Source organism: Anolis sagrei, chromosome 5 (genome assembly GCF_037176765.1).
Source record: "Anolis sagrei isolate rAnoSag1 chromosome 5, rAnoSag1.mat, whole genome shotgun sequence".
Classification (NCBI taxonomy): domain Eukaryota; kingdom Metazoa; phylum Chordata; class Lepidosauria; order Squamata; family Dactyloidae; genus Anolis; species Anolis sagrei.
Window position 1 is genome coordinate 181,970,679 of NC_090025.1, and position 15,466 is coordinate 181,986,144.

The 15,466-nt window shown below is 40.4% G+C and overlaps 1 protein-coding gene across 4 annotated transcripts in view; it reads right to left on the reverse strand.

The window, feature by feature from the left end:
• Positions 1-13,244: 13,244 nt before the first annotated feature.
• Positions 13,245-15,466, reverse strand: part of LMO3 (LIM domain only 3) — a 97,595-nt gene continuing 95,373 nt past the window's right edge. For all 4 annotated transcript variants that reach the window (XM_060776632.2, XM_060776633.2, XM_060776634.2 and 1 more), the window contains exon 4: positions 13,245-14,978. In XM_060776632.2, the coding sequence (XP_060632615.1) occupies positions 14,873-14,978 (106 nt within the window). In that variant the 3' untranslated portion in view covers positions 13,245-14,872. The remainder of the gene's footprint in view (positions 14,979-15,466) is intronic.

Consider the following 15,466-nt stretch of genomic DNA (forward strand, 5'->3'; position numbering starts at 1 on the left):
GGCAGCATTTGGAAACAATAAACATTGACAAAATCATGATCTATCAACTGCAAAAGGCCACCTTACTTGGATCTGTACACATTATTTGAAAATACATCACACAGTCCTAGACGCTTGGGAAGTGTCCGACTTGTGATTTTGTCATACGAAATCCAGCATATATATCTCGCTTGCTGTGCTATACTGTATTTTGTGTCAGTAAAATAATAATAATAATAATAATAATATCAACAACTTTATTTTTGCATCCTACCACCATCTCTCCAAAGGGACTCGGGGAAGCTTGTAATGGGCACCAAACCCAGACAAACAGAAATTAAAATATAACACAGTAAAATTCAAGTACAAAACATCATAAAAACATAACCATCAACAATCAAACCATCAAAACAACCAACAGCCTAACCTAGGGCCATATACTCAGCTGAGGGGCGAGACAGTTGAAAGGACAGGGCTGATAGGAAAGTGCAGGGGCCAGATGATAAACATGGGCTAAACGGGCCAAGTCAATTTGTGCAGTGCAACTAAAGGGCAGGGGCAATGGTAAAGTGCAGGAGCCAGATATTAAATTATGGCTGGAGGGTCCAAAATTATCTAGTGAACTGATTAATCAAAAGCACATTGGAACATCCAAGCTTTTAGCTCTTTGCGAAAAGTGGACAGGAAGGGCGCTAATCTAATCTCCCTGGGAAGATGAGAGCTTGGGGACCACCACCAAGAAGGCCCTCTCCCTTGTCCCCACCAATTGCACTTGTGACAGATGTGGGAGCGAGAGAAGGGCCTCCCCAGAAGATCTTAGATCTTGTGCAGGTTCATAGGGGAAGATATGATTGCAAAGATAGGCTGGACATGAACCATTTAGGGGTTTGTAGGTGAAATGGAATGGAAAGAATGGTGTGCAGCTAAAAGTTGCTATTTACACATACACACAGGATTCTCAGTTAAACAGGACTCAAGCAACTTGAACTCTCAAGTAACTGGCAAAAAAGAAGTCAAATAAATAATACTTTAACTAAAAATTAATGTAAATTTTAAATGTGTATGTGTAGGTTTTTGCCATAAGTTACTTGAAATTAAAAAAAATATGTTAGTGAAGTTCATTAACTGAAAAAGTTTATTGACAGCCATTTTACTAAAACTGCATTCACAAAGTTGTTTTTATTTATTTATTTATTTATTTATTTACTTTGCTTATATACCGCTGTATCTCAAGCCCGAAGGCGACTCACGGCGGTTCACAAACAGTAAAAACAGTAGAAACAGCAGTGGTTCCATACAACATATAACAATTGACTTAACACATTATCCATAAATTACCAATAAGCAATTACAATGCACAATTATTACAAAAAACAACCGTACCCAATCTTCTCATCATCCAAGCGTAGTCCAGGTTCGTCGTCCATTGTTCCATTCCTATGTTCCATTATCAGATTGCACTAAATTACTCAAACGCCTGCACAAACATCCAGGTCTTCACCTTTTTGCGGAATACCATTAGAGATGGTGCTAGTCTAATGTCCGTAGGAAGGGCGTTCCACAGCTGAGGAGCCACCACCGAGAAGGCCCTATCTCTCGTCCCCGCCAGCCGAGCTTGAGAAGCAGGCGGGATCGAGAGCAGGGTCTCCCCGGAAGATCTCAAACTCCTGGTGGGTTCATAGGCAGAGATGCGGTCAGATAGGTAGCTTGGGCCGGAACCGTTTAGGGCTTTAAAGGCCAACGCCAGCACTTTGAATTCAGCCCGGTAGCAGATCGGTAGCCAGTGGAGTTGGCGCAACAGGGGGGTTGTATGCTCCCTGGGCTCCGCTCCTGTTAAAATCATGGCTGCCGAGCGTTGGACTAGTTAGAGCTTCCGAGCTGTCTTCAAAGGCAACCCCACGTAGAGAGCATTGCAGTAGTCTAAACGGGATGTAACCAGAGCGTGGACTACCGTGGCCAAGTCAGACTTCCCAAGGTATGGGCGCAGCTGGCGCACAAGCTTTAGCTGTGCAAATGCTCCCCTGGTCACCGCCGAAACCTGGGGTTCCAGGCTCAGCGTGTATTGCATCATTCAATTGGTCTTTATTTGTTTTTAATTACTGTATTTCAATATTAATATCAAGTCAATGCAGACTTTATGGCAGGGGTCCTCAAACTTTTAAAGCAAGGGGCCGGTTCGCGGTCCCTCAGACTGTTGGAGGGGCGGACTATAGTTTGAAAAAAACACGAATGCACACTACATGTATCTTATTTGTAGTACAGATAAAATGAAAGAACAACACAATTTTTAAAATGAAGGATAATGTTAACCAACATAAACTTACAAGTATTATAATGGGAAGCGTGAGCCTGCTTTTGGCTGATGAGATAGGCAAATAATTAGAATTGTTGTTGTTGTGTGCCTTCAAGTCATTTTAGATTTAGGGTACCCTTAGTCTAAAATTTCAGATGGTGTGAGTAAATAGCCTTGGAGAGCCGCATCAGGCCCATGGGCTTTAGTTTGGTGACCCTTGCTTTATGGTGAGATATAGTAAAAGCAAAGTATTAGTTAGGCCTATTTAAATAGTAACTCTTAAGCAACCAGAAACTACCTTTCTCCCAAAGGGGCTCATAGTAACCCAAAACAAGATTGTTTTCATGTCAGATGCAACTTGAGAAACTGCAAATCGCTTCTGGTGTGAAAGAATTGGCCGTCTGCCCAGGGGATGCCTGGATGTTTTAATGTTTACCATCCTTGTGGGAGGCTTTTCTCATGTCCATGCATGAGGAGCTGGAGCTGACAGAGGGAGCTCATCCGTACTCTCCCCGGATTCGAACCTCTGACCTGTTGGTCTTGAGTCCTGTCAGCACACGGGTTTAACCCATTATGCCACTGGGGGGGGGGGGGGCTCCTGAAACAAGAATCGAAATCTAATAACAAAAGGTCTGCATTCTGTCTTGCAGCTACAATTTTGTACATTAGAGTTGCAGTTGTGTAACTGTTCCAAGACAACAGTCTTATTTTACCGTAAGACTACATAAATGTGCTTTGCCCACTCTAACAGCCAGCAGCCACATCAGGCTGGTTCAGCACACAAGAAGAATGACATTTCCATCCTCTTCTCATGAGTAAGTGAGGCTGAAATAATCAGAAGCAAGACCTCTCTTGCAATTCCTTGTTGCTGTCTCTCTTGGTGATGGGAGTCGTTTGGAAATGTCATCCTCCTTGCATCCCAATTGGGAGCTGAATAGATTTCTTTTGTTCAGTGCAGCTGCTGGCTGTTAAAATGAGCATGTGGGGAAGTCAGACCAGGAGGTATTAGTTGCACATATATAATTAAGCTGCTGATGTACAAAATGGTAGGACCCCATAATCATGGTACTCATATTCATTGTCACCTTAGGAATTTGCTTGGTCCTCCAGATGATACTACATTATGTTTCACACAGAAGTTACCATAAAAGTGCTCTGGAGGACCTATGAAATTCCTAGAAAAAAAATTACTTCTCTAGGATTTTTTAGGCTCTCTAAAGTGACTCTATGATATTCTGGAATCAGAAATTGGGTAATGTAATGGCATTTGAATGCATCTGTGGTTTTAGGTAACTGCAGTCTGACCAGAAATGTATCCTCCGTTGATATGGGAACCATGTTTCTTTTAAACCAAATAAACTGCTAGATTAAAACAATATAACTGGATACTTTTAATTGATACTTCGAACAATATAAAATGAGTTCAAAAACATATAACACATCTCATTATACTTTATTTAAATATAAATTATATTTTACTTAAACACTTTCCAGGTACTGTTAAAAATTGAAATAGTGTCCTTTTTATAAAATATCAAAATAAAAGCTTGCTTTTGGTTTTTACATGACATATTTTTCAAGCCCTGGATCACTGAATCCATGGATATAGACCAGGCATGGGCAAACTTTGGCTCTCCGGGTGTTTCAGACTTCAACTCCCAGAAATCTCAGCCAGTTTACCAGCTGTTAGGAATTGTGGGAGTTGAAGTACCAAACACCTGGAGGGCCAAAGTTTGCCTATGCCCAATATAGACTATAGCTGAATCCTTATTGATACGTTTGGTACTGCTAGTTGAGTCAACTTACTGGAAAACCAAAATCTGAAATACTCCTGAAACTGATTTATTTTTATTTGTTTGCTGCCAACTGCCCACTTCCACCTTTGGGGAAAGGGCCCTAGTCACACATCCAGCACTTTTAGAGTGTTTCCTCAAGAAGCCCTGGAGGGGAAAATCAAAAAAAGGAGAGGGGAAGGACTCTGTTTACAGAAGGCCCTAGTAAAAAGCAAATGTTTCAGATACTTCCACTTTCCTCCCACTCAATGGTGACAACATGGCGAAGCTGTGTCATGACAATGAGTGCAGAGTGATCCCACTGGCCACTGCTGTATATCCAACCCAGAGAGAAATAAAAAGATTGCTGGAGGCTGTGGGTGGGTTTTCCATTCCCTCCCCAGCTATGTTGCTTAAATAATGAAAAGTGTGCTTACATCAGAGATGAGGAGGGGTGTGCTTTTGCACACTGGGCCTGAAATAATGTCTGTTTACAGGATGTGCCTTCTGTATGCCCAGTGGGATGCCGGGGTGCCTCAGCTGAAGGGCCCCTTAGATTTCCCAACACAAAGTTCTATTGAGACTCAAAATAAGTTCAACAAAGTTCTTTATTTGGGCTTAAATCTTCAAACAAATGAATTAAATGCTTTATAACCTTGGAAAACCAGTAGCTTCCTCAATCTGCTATCAAGGGCAGGCAACTGGTGGTAAACTGTTCCTTTCTTCCTTAGGGAAATCTTCTGACCCCTCCCTGGGCAATCTTTCTTTACCTTGCTGGCATGAGGCCCCTACCCCGGCTCCAAGCTACTTTATGGATAGCCCGAGTGGTCCCTTACCAGACAAGGTTGCTGTAGATCTGCCAAGCCGAAAGGTGTCCTTTAGTTTTACTCCATGAAGGCTGTAGGAACTGTCCTGTTGCTCCAGCAAAAGCTGGCTGTATTCCCCCAGCAAAAGCTGTGGGACTATCCCTTTACTCTCCCAGCAGAGCTGTGAGAAGTGAAGCCTTTGTGCAGGTGGGATAGAGAAACCCACACATCCTGCTGTTAGGCTTCAAACAGTGAGACTGAACAAAAGTCCTCCTTTGCCTCCCAAACCCTGGAGAAAGGGGCGGGTCTAAAGACTCTAATGATGATAGCCAGGTTGCTGTCCCTATGACTGCAACCTGGGGAAGCTACCTGATTGCAAAATGTGTGGCTAAATAAATTCATACAAACTAGCAGTGCAAGAAAAAAAATTCAAATCTCCTGGCACTGTTGTGCCAGCACAAGGGGACAGAACAATGTGTAATGGATCACATTTACACATTGTCCTGCCCCTTCCCCATACGCCACATGCATAGTGCAATTTATGACATCATAATTTATGTCATCAATAGGATGCAAACTGATATGATCTACCACTTTACCTAAATCTTGCTCCTTGGATCATTTTAAAACAGAGAGAGAGAGAGGGAGATAGCAAGCAGTAACATACTTAAAACATCACTCCTGATGTGCCGTGAGAAGCAATTTGAGATTATTCTTGCTTGGTTGAAACAAAATTTGATGGAAAAACAGTATTGATTAGATCAGCAGTATCTCAGGGGGATGGTCGTACAGAGCATTACCTATGGACTTCTCTCTGACTCTCTAAAGCACTGATACAGGTTGTTATGGAAGTTTCACTGTGAGTGTCATTGCCCTCTGCAGGTATTCAATAACTCATTGTTAGTATGTGAGACTAGTAAAGAAAATGAATTGCTAGGACTATCCCAGGCTCCGAGGAACAATCCGAGGAATAATCCCATTGGATGTCATGGGCTTGGGCACTGGCGATACTACAAGACTGATGTTGCAAGAGGAAGCCCTTGAAGCTGTCTTTAAGTGTGATTCCTTAGCATTAACTGTAGTTGTGCACATTATATGACATTTGAGTAGAAACTTCAAGGGGCACTGCAAGATGATGTAGCTATCTCCTTCCAAACAGAGCATCAGGCTGTAACAATCAGAAGCAGGACCCCTGTCACAGTTCCTAACCCCGCCACAGATCACTAGTGGTTGTGTGTGCAATTGTGTTCTTGCTGTGCCATGATTGCAACAGAGCAGACTTCCTTTGCTGTGAGCAGATGCTGTCTGCTAAGTTGGTTTGAGGAAGTCAGGCCAGAAGTAGGCAATGTGTGATTTGGACCTTTGTTTCCAATGTCACTCTTAGGATCGTATAAAATGGCAGTATTGATCTGCATCTCATTCTTATTGTTGATGCAGCTCCCTGATAGTATGATCAGCTGCTTGATCTTACTATAGGATTAGCTCCTGCTCAGTGCACTAAAAGCCAGTAACCTTATTGGAAGCCTGCGGTTGACATTTTGCCACTGACTAAAAATGGCAGATGAGGGTGGAAATAATGGTTGCATTCATGCTTCATGCACGGGCATCCTGAAACCATTTCCACTTCTATGATAAGATGGTCTGCTTGATTGAGCAGAGATCTCCTTATCTTCTATAAGAAACTGGAGAATAATGACAATCTAAGATACAGTATGACCCTCATATCCAGATGCAGGCTTAAATTTACTAAGGAAACAAGAAACCATGGACAGCCGTGATATTTTTTATTCTGGTCTTGGATATAGTGCTATTAAAATAAACTCTACTGGAAGTTACTATAGAATCACCTGGGAGAACTTAGAAAATGCCCACAGAGGCAGGCCCGTAGCCAGGATTTTGATTGGGCTGAGTCTGAGTGAAAGAGGGTCTACCCTAGCAAACCTTTTGTATCGTTACCCCAATACCCCCATGCATATGGGATATATTGAGTATATTGAGTTTATTCATAATATGAATAAACATAGCAGTTTAAATAATGTACCAGTAAGGCCTTCTCGCGGACCACCATGAGAATTTTGGAGGGGGGGGCTGAAGCTCCCAAAGCCCCCCGCCCCAGCTACATGCCTGCAGAGAAGATATACTTTGGGTTGTTGTAGGTTTTTCGGGCTATATGGCCATGTTCATGTTGTAGGTTTTTCGGGTTATATGGCCATGTTTCTCCTGCATCTATGGCAAGCATCCTCAGGGGTTGTGAGGCCACCTCACAACCTCTGAGGATGCTTACTATAGATGCAGGTGAAACATCAGGAGAGAATGCTTCTAGAGCATAGCCATATACCCCCAAAAAACCTACAACAACCCAGTGATTCCAGCCATGAAAGCCTTTGACAATACATAGGACATACTTTGCTGGATGTCTGTAGGTGAGATTGCAGGCACTGGTCCCATGGACATGGGGTGGTGGTGGTTCGTGCTGTCCATATATTAGCACTCAAACAGGCTTAGTAAAGATCAATGTCCATCATTGTGAGGATGCTGGTAATTTAAAACCCAGTTTAAGTATATCTGGTGAACATTGCAGAAGACAATAAGCTCCATGGCCTTTGATCCTTCACAAAATAAGCACTCGCATCATTGGTGCCTGTTTTTGTCATCCATTTTTTTAACATTTGTTTCTAAAGTGTATATTTCACGCTCCTTGTGATCAAATATATTTGCTTGGATAGTTGCTGATCGGATGAACTGTATAGATTTCAGGAATTCAGCCAAGCTCCATCCTGGAATACAGATTGGGCACGGGTCTTTAGATGAAAGGAAGAATGAACTGTGCTGAATCTCAATGCCATTTGGATTTCAGTGAATTGGCATCCAGTATAAAATGTAAGCCCCTTGCTCGTTTCATGTGATTTCTTTCTCTTTCTCTGCCTTTCTTTTTAGCAAAACCCCCCACACCTTTATCTAAATTTTGCAGATCATATTATATGAAGACACACTGACAAAAGTGTGTTTGGACTTAGCATGCCCCGCTTTTCAGACAACAGAATTCTTTTTAATTAAAACCATTTTTTTGGTTTAAAAAATCAGTATGTGTAATTGCTAACACCTGCTATGTGTTACTAACAGATGTTTCTTACTTACCTAAGGGAACTGTTATAATTACACTATAAGCTTTGTGGAATGGCATTTAACCAAGGTAGAGTAAGAACTTTAGGTGGTGACTTTGTGTTCTTTTATTAGGCTTTTCTCTTGAGGGTTCGGGGAGAAGGAGGGGAAATGTGAGGTAGCAAGGAACTTTGCAAAAATCTGTTCTTATCAACCATATTTCACAATCTGTGACTTTAGAATCTGCTGCTGAACATATGATTGCTTTTCTAGCAATGTATAAGATACTGGTGGTGGAGGTAGTGATGATGATTATATCTTTAATCATCATCATCATCATCATCATCATCATCATCACCATCACCACATCATCATCGCAGCTTGTCAGTTTGATCCAGTAATACAACTCAAAGTAGGATAACTTCACTTACCATAACCTTATAGTTTCATTTTAGGACTGGGATTTGAAAATGACAATGAACTGGTTCTATCAATAGGTCAATGTTTTCCAACCTGTTGTCCATGAACCACCACTGGTCGGCAAGAACTAAAATATGGTCTGTGGCCTGACTGTTACTACACCATTGCAACAAGAGCTACTGGTCTCGCAAAACCCTCTTATAGTGCTGAGGCTTATTAAATATGGATTTCTGTGGGTGAGCAGATGGTGACTATTGGATAGCATATGTTCTGTATCAGAAACTAGAGCTGATGTGGTTTATCCAATGAAGTTTTCTGAATCAGCACTCCAAATCAACAAACCAAATCTGAAGTTCACCAAAAACCGATTTGTAACCGTTTTGGTACTAATTTTGGAGAGTGGTCCCTGGTCAAGTGGTCCCTGGACAAAATAAGGTTGGGAACCATTGCATTAGGTGGAGTGAAGCAACCATTTGAGATTTTAGATCTTAAAGGTATGTGCACCATGGATTCACTAAGCTTGGGATGGCAAACATTCAGCCTGTAGTCCAAATGTATCCCTTACTGGCTCTGCTAACCATTGCCATTGGCAAAGACTTTCAAGGCTGGAATCACTGGGTTGTTGTAGGCTTTTCAGGTTGTATGACCATGTTCCAGAATATGGCTGTACAGCCCGAAAATCTACAACAACCCATTGCCATTGACATAATCACTTGCTCTTTAACTATCCAATTTTGGCAAGAATGGTCCTGATCAATCCCTTGTGCTCCAATTTCTTTCATCTGCATTTAAAATTTAAAAATTTTCTGGTCCTCCCACTTTTCCTTTTATTCTTAGCTTTAATCAATTGCTACAAAATGAATTCAAAGTGCAATAGTAGTTTGAAGTCAGTTAACTAAGCAAGGGAGAGAGGAGAGTAGTACGCATAATCTTGTTCTTCCCTTTAGACCCAGGCAAAAGAAAACTGCTTCAACCTGCCCTTGCTTATGTGTTCTTCCTTTTCAATGACTTTTGCTATCTTGACCAAACAGTGGCATCACTAGGGGGTGTGAAAGTGTGTGCAAGTGGGCTATATGAGGTGACACCATCAGAAGAAAATAAGATCAAAACAACTATAATATTTTTGTGCAGTGTTTCAACAGAGATTTATTTCTTTACAAAAAAAATCCCAGTGACACAGTGGGTTAAAGCGCTGAGCTGCTAAAGTTGTTGACCAAAAGGTTCGAATCTATGGAGCAGGGTCAGTTCCCAGTGTTAGGACCAGCTTCTGCCAACCTAGCAGTTTGAAAACATGCAAATGTGTGTAGATCAATAGGTACCACTCTGGCAGGAAGGTAACGGTGCTTTATGCAGTCATATCAGCCACATGATCTTGGTGGTGTTTACGCCGGCTCTTTGACTTAGAAATGGAGATGAGCACCAGCCCCCAGAGTCAGACACGACTGGACTTAATGTCAGGTAAAAACCTTTACCTTAGCTCTAAGTATATAAATATTTTTGAAACCCGACTTACAAATATACCTACAAAGCTAAAACTCTATGGTAGTTTTATTTTTGAACCTTCTAATGCACATACACTCCAATCATATATGTCATTATTACCCAATTATAGTCGAGCTACTCTATGCTTCAGTCTGTATTTAAAGGCCCAGGGTGTTGAACTCTACCCTTAAAATAAGTTCAGTTCTTTGGTTGGTTCCATAAACATTTGGGTCAAAACCTGTAATAGATTCACTGATATGGGAGTTACCAGTGTCTTCTGATAAATGACAACTTTTCATATAGAATTTTGTTAGGCCAATGGTCACTATCATCATCTCAGTTAGCAAATCTGTGGATGCACCATTTTGTACTAAAAGTAAGTTCATATGCTTAGACAAAAGGAAGCATCTTGTATGTTGAAAGCTCAGGGAGGAGAACTGTGGTTGTGTAGGCTTATTTTTGACATGCCAACATGCAGGAAATGCATGTAAACATCCTCCTTCTTACACTCAACAGAAGCTAAATGAACCTCCTTTGCCCAATCCTGCTGCCGCCTTTTAAAGTGGACTGGGGTTCCATTTACAGAGTCTTCAGTAGTTTTACTGACTATATGGATCTATAAGTCTAGGTTACAAATCCGCAACTGTGATACTGGATGCTCATCAAATTATTAGGATCCTAGCAGATATCACAGGAAAACTTAACCCTTTCTTTCTGGTCCATTCCTGGGAAAAATGTGTCTGCTGGTATTTTTTTGGTAGTAATGATGAGTAGAGTTCCTCCAATTCCCAGTCAGGTTAATTTACCCTCTGTGCCTGCTGTGATAGCAATAATTGTGACCTATTACATTGATGCTATTTACATTTCTAAAAAACCTGGTCTTTTTAATTTAAATTTTATTAAAATACATTTTCCCACAGCTTCTTATTTGTAAAATGGCAATAACAATGATGGGGGGTTCATGTCAGGGAGAAAAAGATAAATGTGGTAAAGCTCCTTGAAAATCAAATAGCACTGAACACTTGCTTCCCTCTCTTTCGGGCAAATCCTTCCTTTATTAACCTAATCTTGCAATTACCTGCAGACGTGTATTAATAAATATGACATGGGCCAAGGCACACATTTCATGTACACACACACACACACGTACACATACGGACGTCAATGAATTGAGAGGCAGCTTCATTTATAACTGCCATTCCTCCTAGCAGTGTTGTAATCAAAGTGATCTGAGGGTGACTCATTAATTAATTGTTCTTTTTTATTATGTGCTATTGAGTTAATGAGTAATTTGTGCTGGATAACTCTCTGAACACATTGATTACATGAGATATTTTCTGGGAGCTTTCGTCCCAATGACATACTGACGAGAGAGAGAAAGGGAAGATGGTAAGCATTCTTCCCTAGCAGCAGTTCCATGAGAGCAAAATCAACTGAAGGGCATTTCAAATGTGTATTTGCTGGGCAATTCATTGTATACATACATCTTGGTTTTCAGTGTTTTCCTTTATGCAAACATCACCTTTTCTCGAAAACACTAATGAGTGATGAATGGCTTGCAACTCAACTTCTTTGATTTAGACTGGATCTTTAAATAATGCTCACCTTGCCTTGTCTCATCAAGGAAAAACAAAAATATCACATTAAAGCTGTGCACCAAGTTGAGTACCACACGTTGATCGGCAGCCATCTACCAGGGTTTAGGGATTAGCGTCTTTTTGTGCTTTGGTCAGAGAAAGCAAAGTGTTCAGTCCAATCAGCCCAAGCCAGCAATTGTGAAAAACCTATCGTTCACTGTCGAACAACATTTGGGATCTGATCAGGATTACCACATCAAAAAAAGGTTTGGAAATGATTACACTGAACTAATCTCATTGGATACAAGTCATAGCCAATGATTCATGGATATGGTATTTGCAGCAGAGTAAGGGGATCTGAATGCCATCATATTAGCATACTATGAGCCATGAGTTAGGAGCCCTGTATCTCTTTCCACCAGTTGCATGAGTATGCTTTTCATGGCTTGAAGTGCCTCAGAATCTGCCTTTTGTTCTCAGTTCATGGATGTGGGACAACCTTTCAGAAGGTACGGGAAGCTTCTAATATGAAGTGATGTAGATCCCTCATATGTGACACAGAGCCTTAACTCTCTAGGGCAGTAGTCTCCCTTAACATCCTTGTGGGATACTGACATAGCTAGGTTTCTGGCCGTTATGTCTGACTGCTCCTACTGGCTTGCATGACTTTGATGACCTCCTATAAGTAGTCAAGAGGCTGACATTCTGCTGTGAATGAGTTTTGACCCTTTCTATGCCCACTAACACGTTTGAATAGTGTCCTGAGACTGTAAAGGAGACATCTCCCACCTTTGGTTGACATTTGAAATATTAATAATGCTAAGTTGAAATGGTATAACTCACTCATACACCATATTGATGCCTAAGAGTAAATAGATTATTAATGCTTCAGACAGACTTTTTAGGGGTGGTTTTACACAGAGCTTATTGTGGACACATTTGCCATCTGTGTCCAGGATGCAATCACTTACCTTCAGCTTAAACCAGGATAGCAATGTTCAGACTCCAATCTAGATGTACTACTGACGCATCATTCCCTAATTGTTTTAACATGTTACTATTTTTCCAAAGATGCTGGAGTCCAGGCAACCACATTTATCTTTGAGTTTTCTCCCTTAGGGATTTTTATGAACATTGGGAGAAGGGGATGTTGGGGGCCTCAAAGTACAGAAAAAAATGGCAACAACCAGGTGGCAGTTCTGGCCCCAAATGCGCAGCTGAAGGCTACAGCGACTACTTTCTGAAAGATCTTTTGTAAGTTCTGCTTAGTGTCCAATTGTCTGAATCATTCCTCATGTAAAGGAGAAGAAAATCTCCCGAGACATGGATAAAGGATGTAGAAAAACAGCAATACTCTCTTACTGTCTGTCCTTCTATACACAAGTTGAATGTAACTTTCAGTGCTAATAGTCAACTCTTCATTTTATATGAGAAGAGAATTTGGGCTCTTGTATCTATGTATACATTTGCTTGTTGTTAGCTGCCTTTAAGTCAACTTTAACTATGTTGATCCCATAAATGAGAGACCTCCAAGTCACCTTATCGTGGACGATCCTAACTTTAGTAGTCAATGATATAACTTAACTTTAGGATCTTAGCTTGTTCCTTCATAACCCTTGCACTAATTGGCTAGGTAGATATGGAAAACCTAGTAACAGATTCTGGTTAGATGGTTCAAATAAAGCAGAAGGTGCAACTATAGTTGTTTATAACATAGCAATGGTGTTGGCTTTATTGGTCTACTAACAATTGGCCATTTCACAACCTATGAGGAATGGTGGCAGATGAAAAGCAATAGCTAGAGATACAGCCATCCAATTCTTAGATTTTATTTATTTGTAGACTGCCCCACCCCAACAATTTGGAATGGAGAACAATAAATTAAGAAACAAAACAAAAATACAATAGCCAGTTAAATTTTGATCAATCACATCTACAAAGTAACAGATGCTAACAGATGCTTAGCACTTTATGGGAAGTGCTTCATTTCTATTCTCCCAAATGGTAGCCCCAAATCAGAAAGCTGAAGACTTGTGAAAGATTATGCAGCTTTTGACAGTCCCGCTGGGGTGGAGTTTCCATGCAACCACCCAAGATGCCTTGATGAAAGGCCCAGCTGTCTTGAGTTGGTACGCAGAAGGTAACCTGAAGAGGGCACTCCTGGTCAATGTTATGGATGGAACTGACCATAGGGAGAGGTATGCTGGACCCAAACCAGATAGTCTCTTAGGTATACTGGACCCAAACCAGATAAAGTTCAGGAAAAACACTCATTTCGTTAAAATAACATTTCTGTACAGGAGCAGAAATTACTATGCTACAGTAAAATAATTTCAGAGAAATATATATATATGTACATATAAAAATTTTATATGACACCCAAAGGCACTGAGTTGCATTGGGGCTCAGCTCCTCATTCCCAGTTATGTTGGAAACAAGGCATTCCAACATCTTCCTTTTCCTTCCTTCGGGGTGGGTACAGAGCACAGTAGCCCCCAAAATAATGAAACACCTGCTCCATAAAGTTGAAAACACCTGCCAATAAAATTAAAACAACACCAAATTCTGTAGCAAAACAGAACATACTTTCTCATGAAATGTATGAAATAAAATCCCCAAGTTCATTCCTTTACAAAAAAAAAAAAAAAGATGAAGAAAAATGCAGTAGTGATTTGTTGAATGGTGGCAACTTTAACACTTTTGTTAGCATTATAATCCAGTCAGGAGCGCTCATAAATCCCATTGATTTCAATGGGAGAGTTAAGCACACACTATACAAGCCAATGGAACTAAGTACTTAAGTGTGGCTAGATCTTGCCTGACATTTTTTTCTGTTAAATAGTTCAAGTGTTGATAAGCATCTCTGAAGCATGGAGAATAATGCATGGGATTGGCTCTTAAAATTCTCTTTTTGTTCTTTTTTTTTTTGTTTTTACTACAAAGATACAGCTTTTTCAAAATAGCTGGTAGATACAAGAAAGCATAAATATACAATAAAGTTTGGACACCGATTGTACTAAATGCAACAATACAAATAAGCCAACGGGAACACAAATGGTAACACAATAAAACTGTATTACATTTGTGCTTCAAATATAACAATGCATTATATACATTCGTCCAAAATAAGCATCTCATGCCAAATGACACAAAAGGAAAAAAATAACCCAAAACAGCAAGCCAAAAAATCCCCAAACCAAACCCCAGACCCTTTCAGCAGTATGTACATTATCTTTTAATAAACATTCAACTGTGAACTGGTGCAATTTCCACTAGGTATATCTGCAGTTCGCTTTTTATTCCACACGATCATTCTGTCTCCCTATATCTATGCTATTCAGTAGATTCCGCCATTATTTCTTATATACATGTTGAACAGAAAGAGAAGAACAGAAAAGATAAGAATGTAGTGCTTCAGTATTCTTCGGAGTGAGGATCGGCTCAGCGAACTTGGGGCGCGTAACCTTCTTTCATTAAACCCTCCTCATAGTCCGTCTGGCAGAGAATCATGTTGTTCTTTAGGAAAAATTTGTCTCCCACACAAAATCTGGAAATAGAAAGGAGAAAGAGAAATTAAATGGAAAGCAGAGGAGCTAATTTGCTTTGTGCATATTATCAAATATAGAAAGTGTTCTTAAGAATACTACTTCCATCATTTCTCCTGGAGGAAATCACGGCAATGAATTAGCAGAGCCTTCGAAGCATGTTGTTTTCGAGCTACAAATGCAATGCTTCACTCATTTTGTCCTCAAAGGAAGCAATGAGTAATTTTAGCAAGTTCCTCCTTGCTGCAACAGTCTTTGAAAACTGCAAAAGCTTTGAAAACTATTAAGAGTTCAGGAATAATTCTGTGCAAAATTCACACGGGACATTTTTGTACAGAAAACAGACTTTTATGTCCAATAGTAATTTTTGTGTAGAAACGATTTTTTCTGTATGGATGGTAAATGGAAATTTCCCCAAATCTTAGCAAATTGTGAGGATAATTTGGAACTCGGCTTTGGAACTCGCTACCTGGAGAGATTAAGCAAGCAC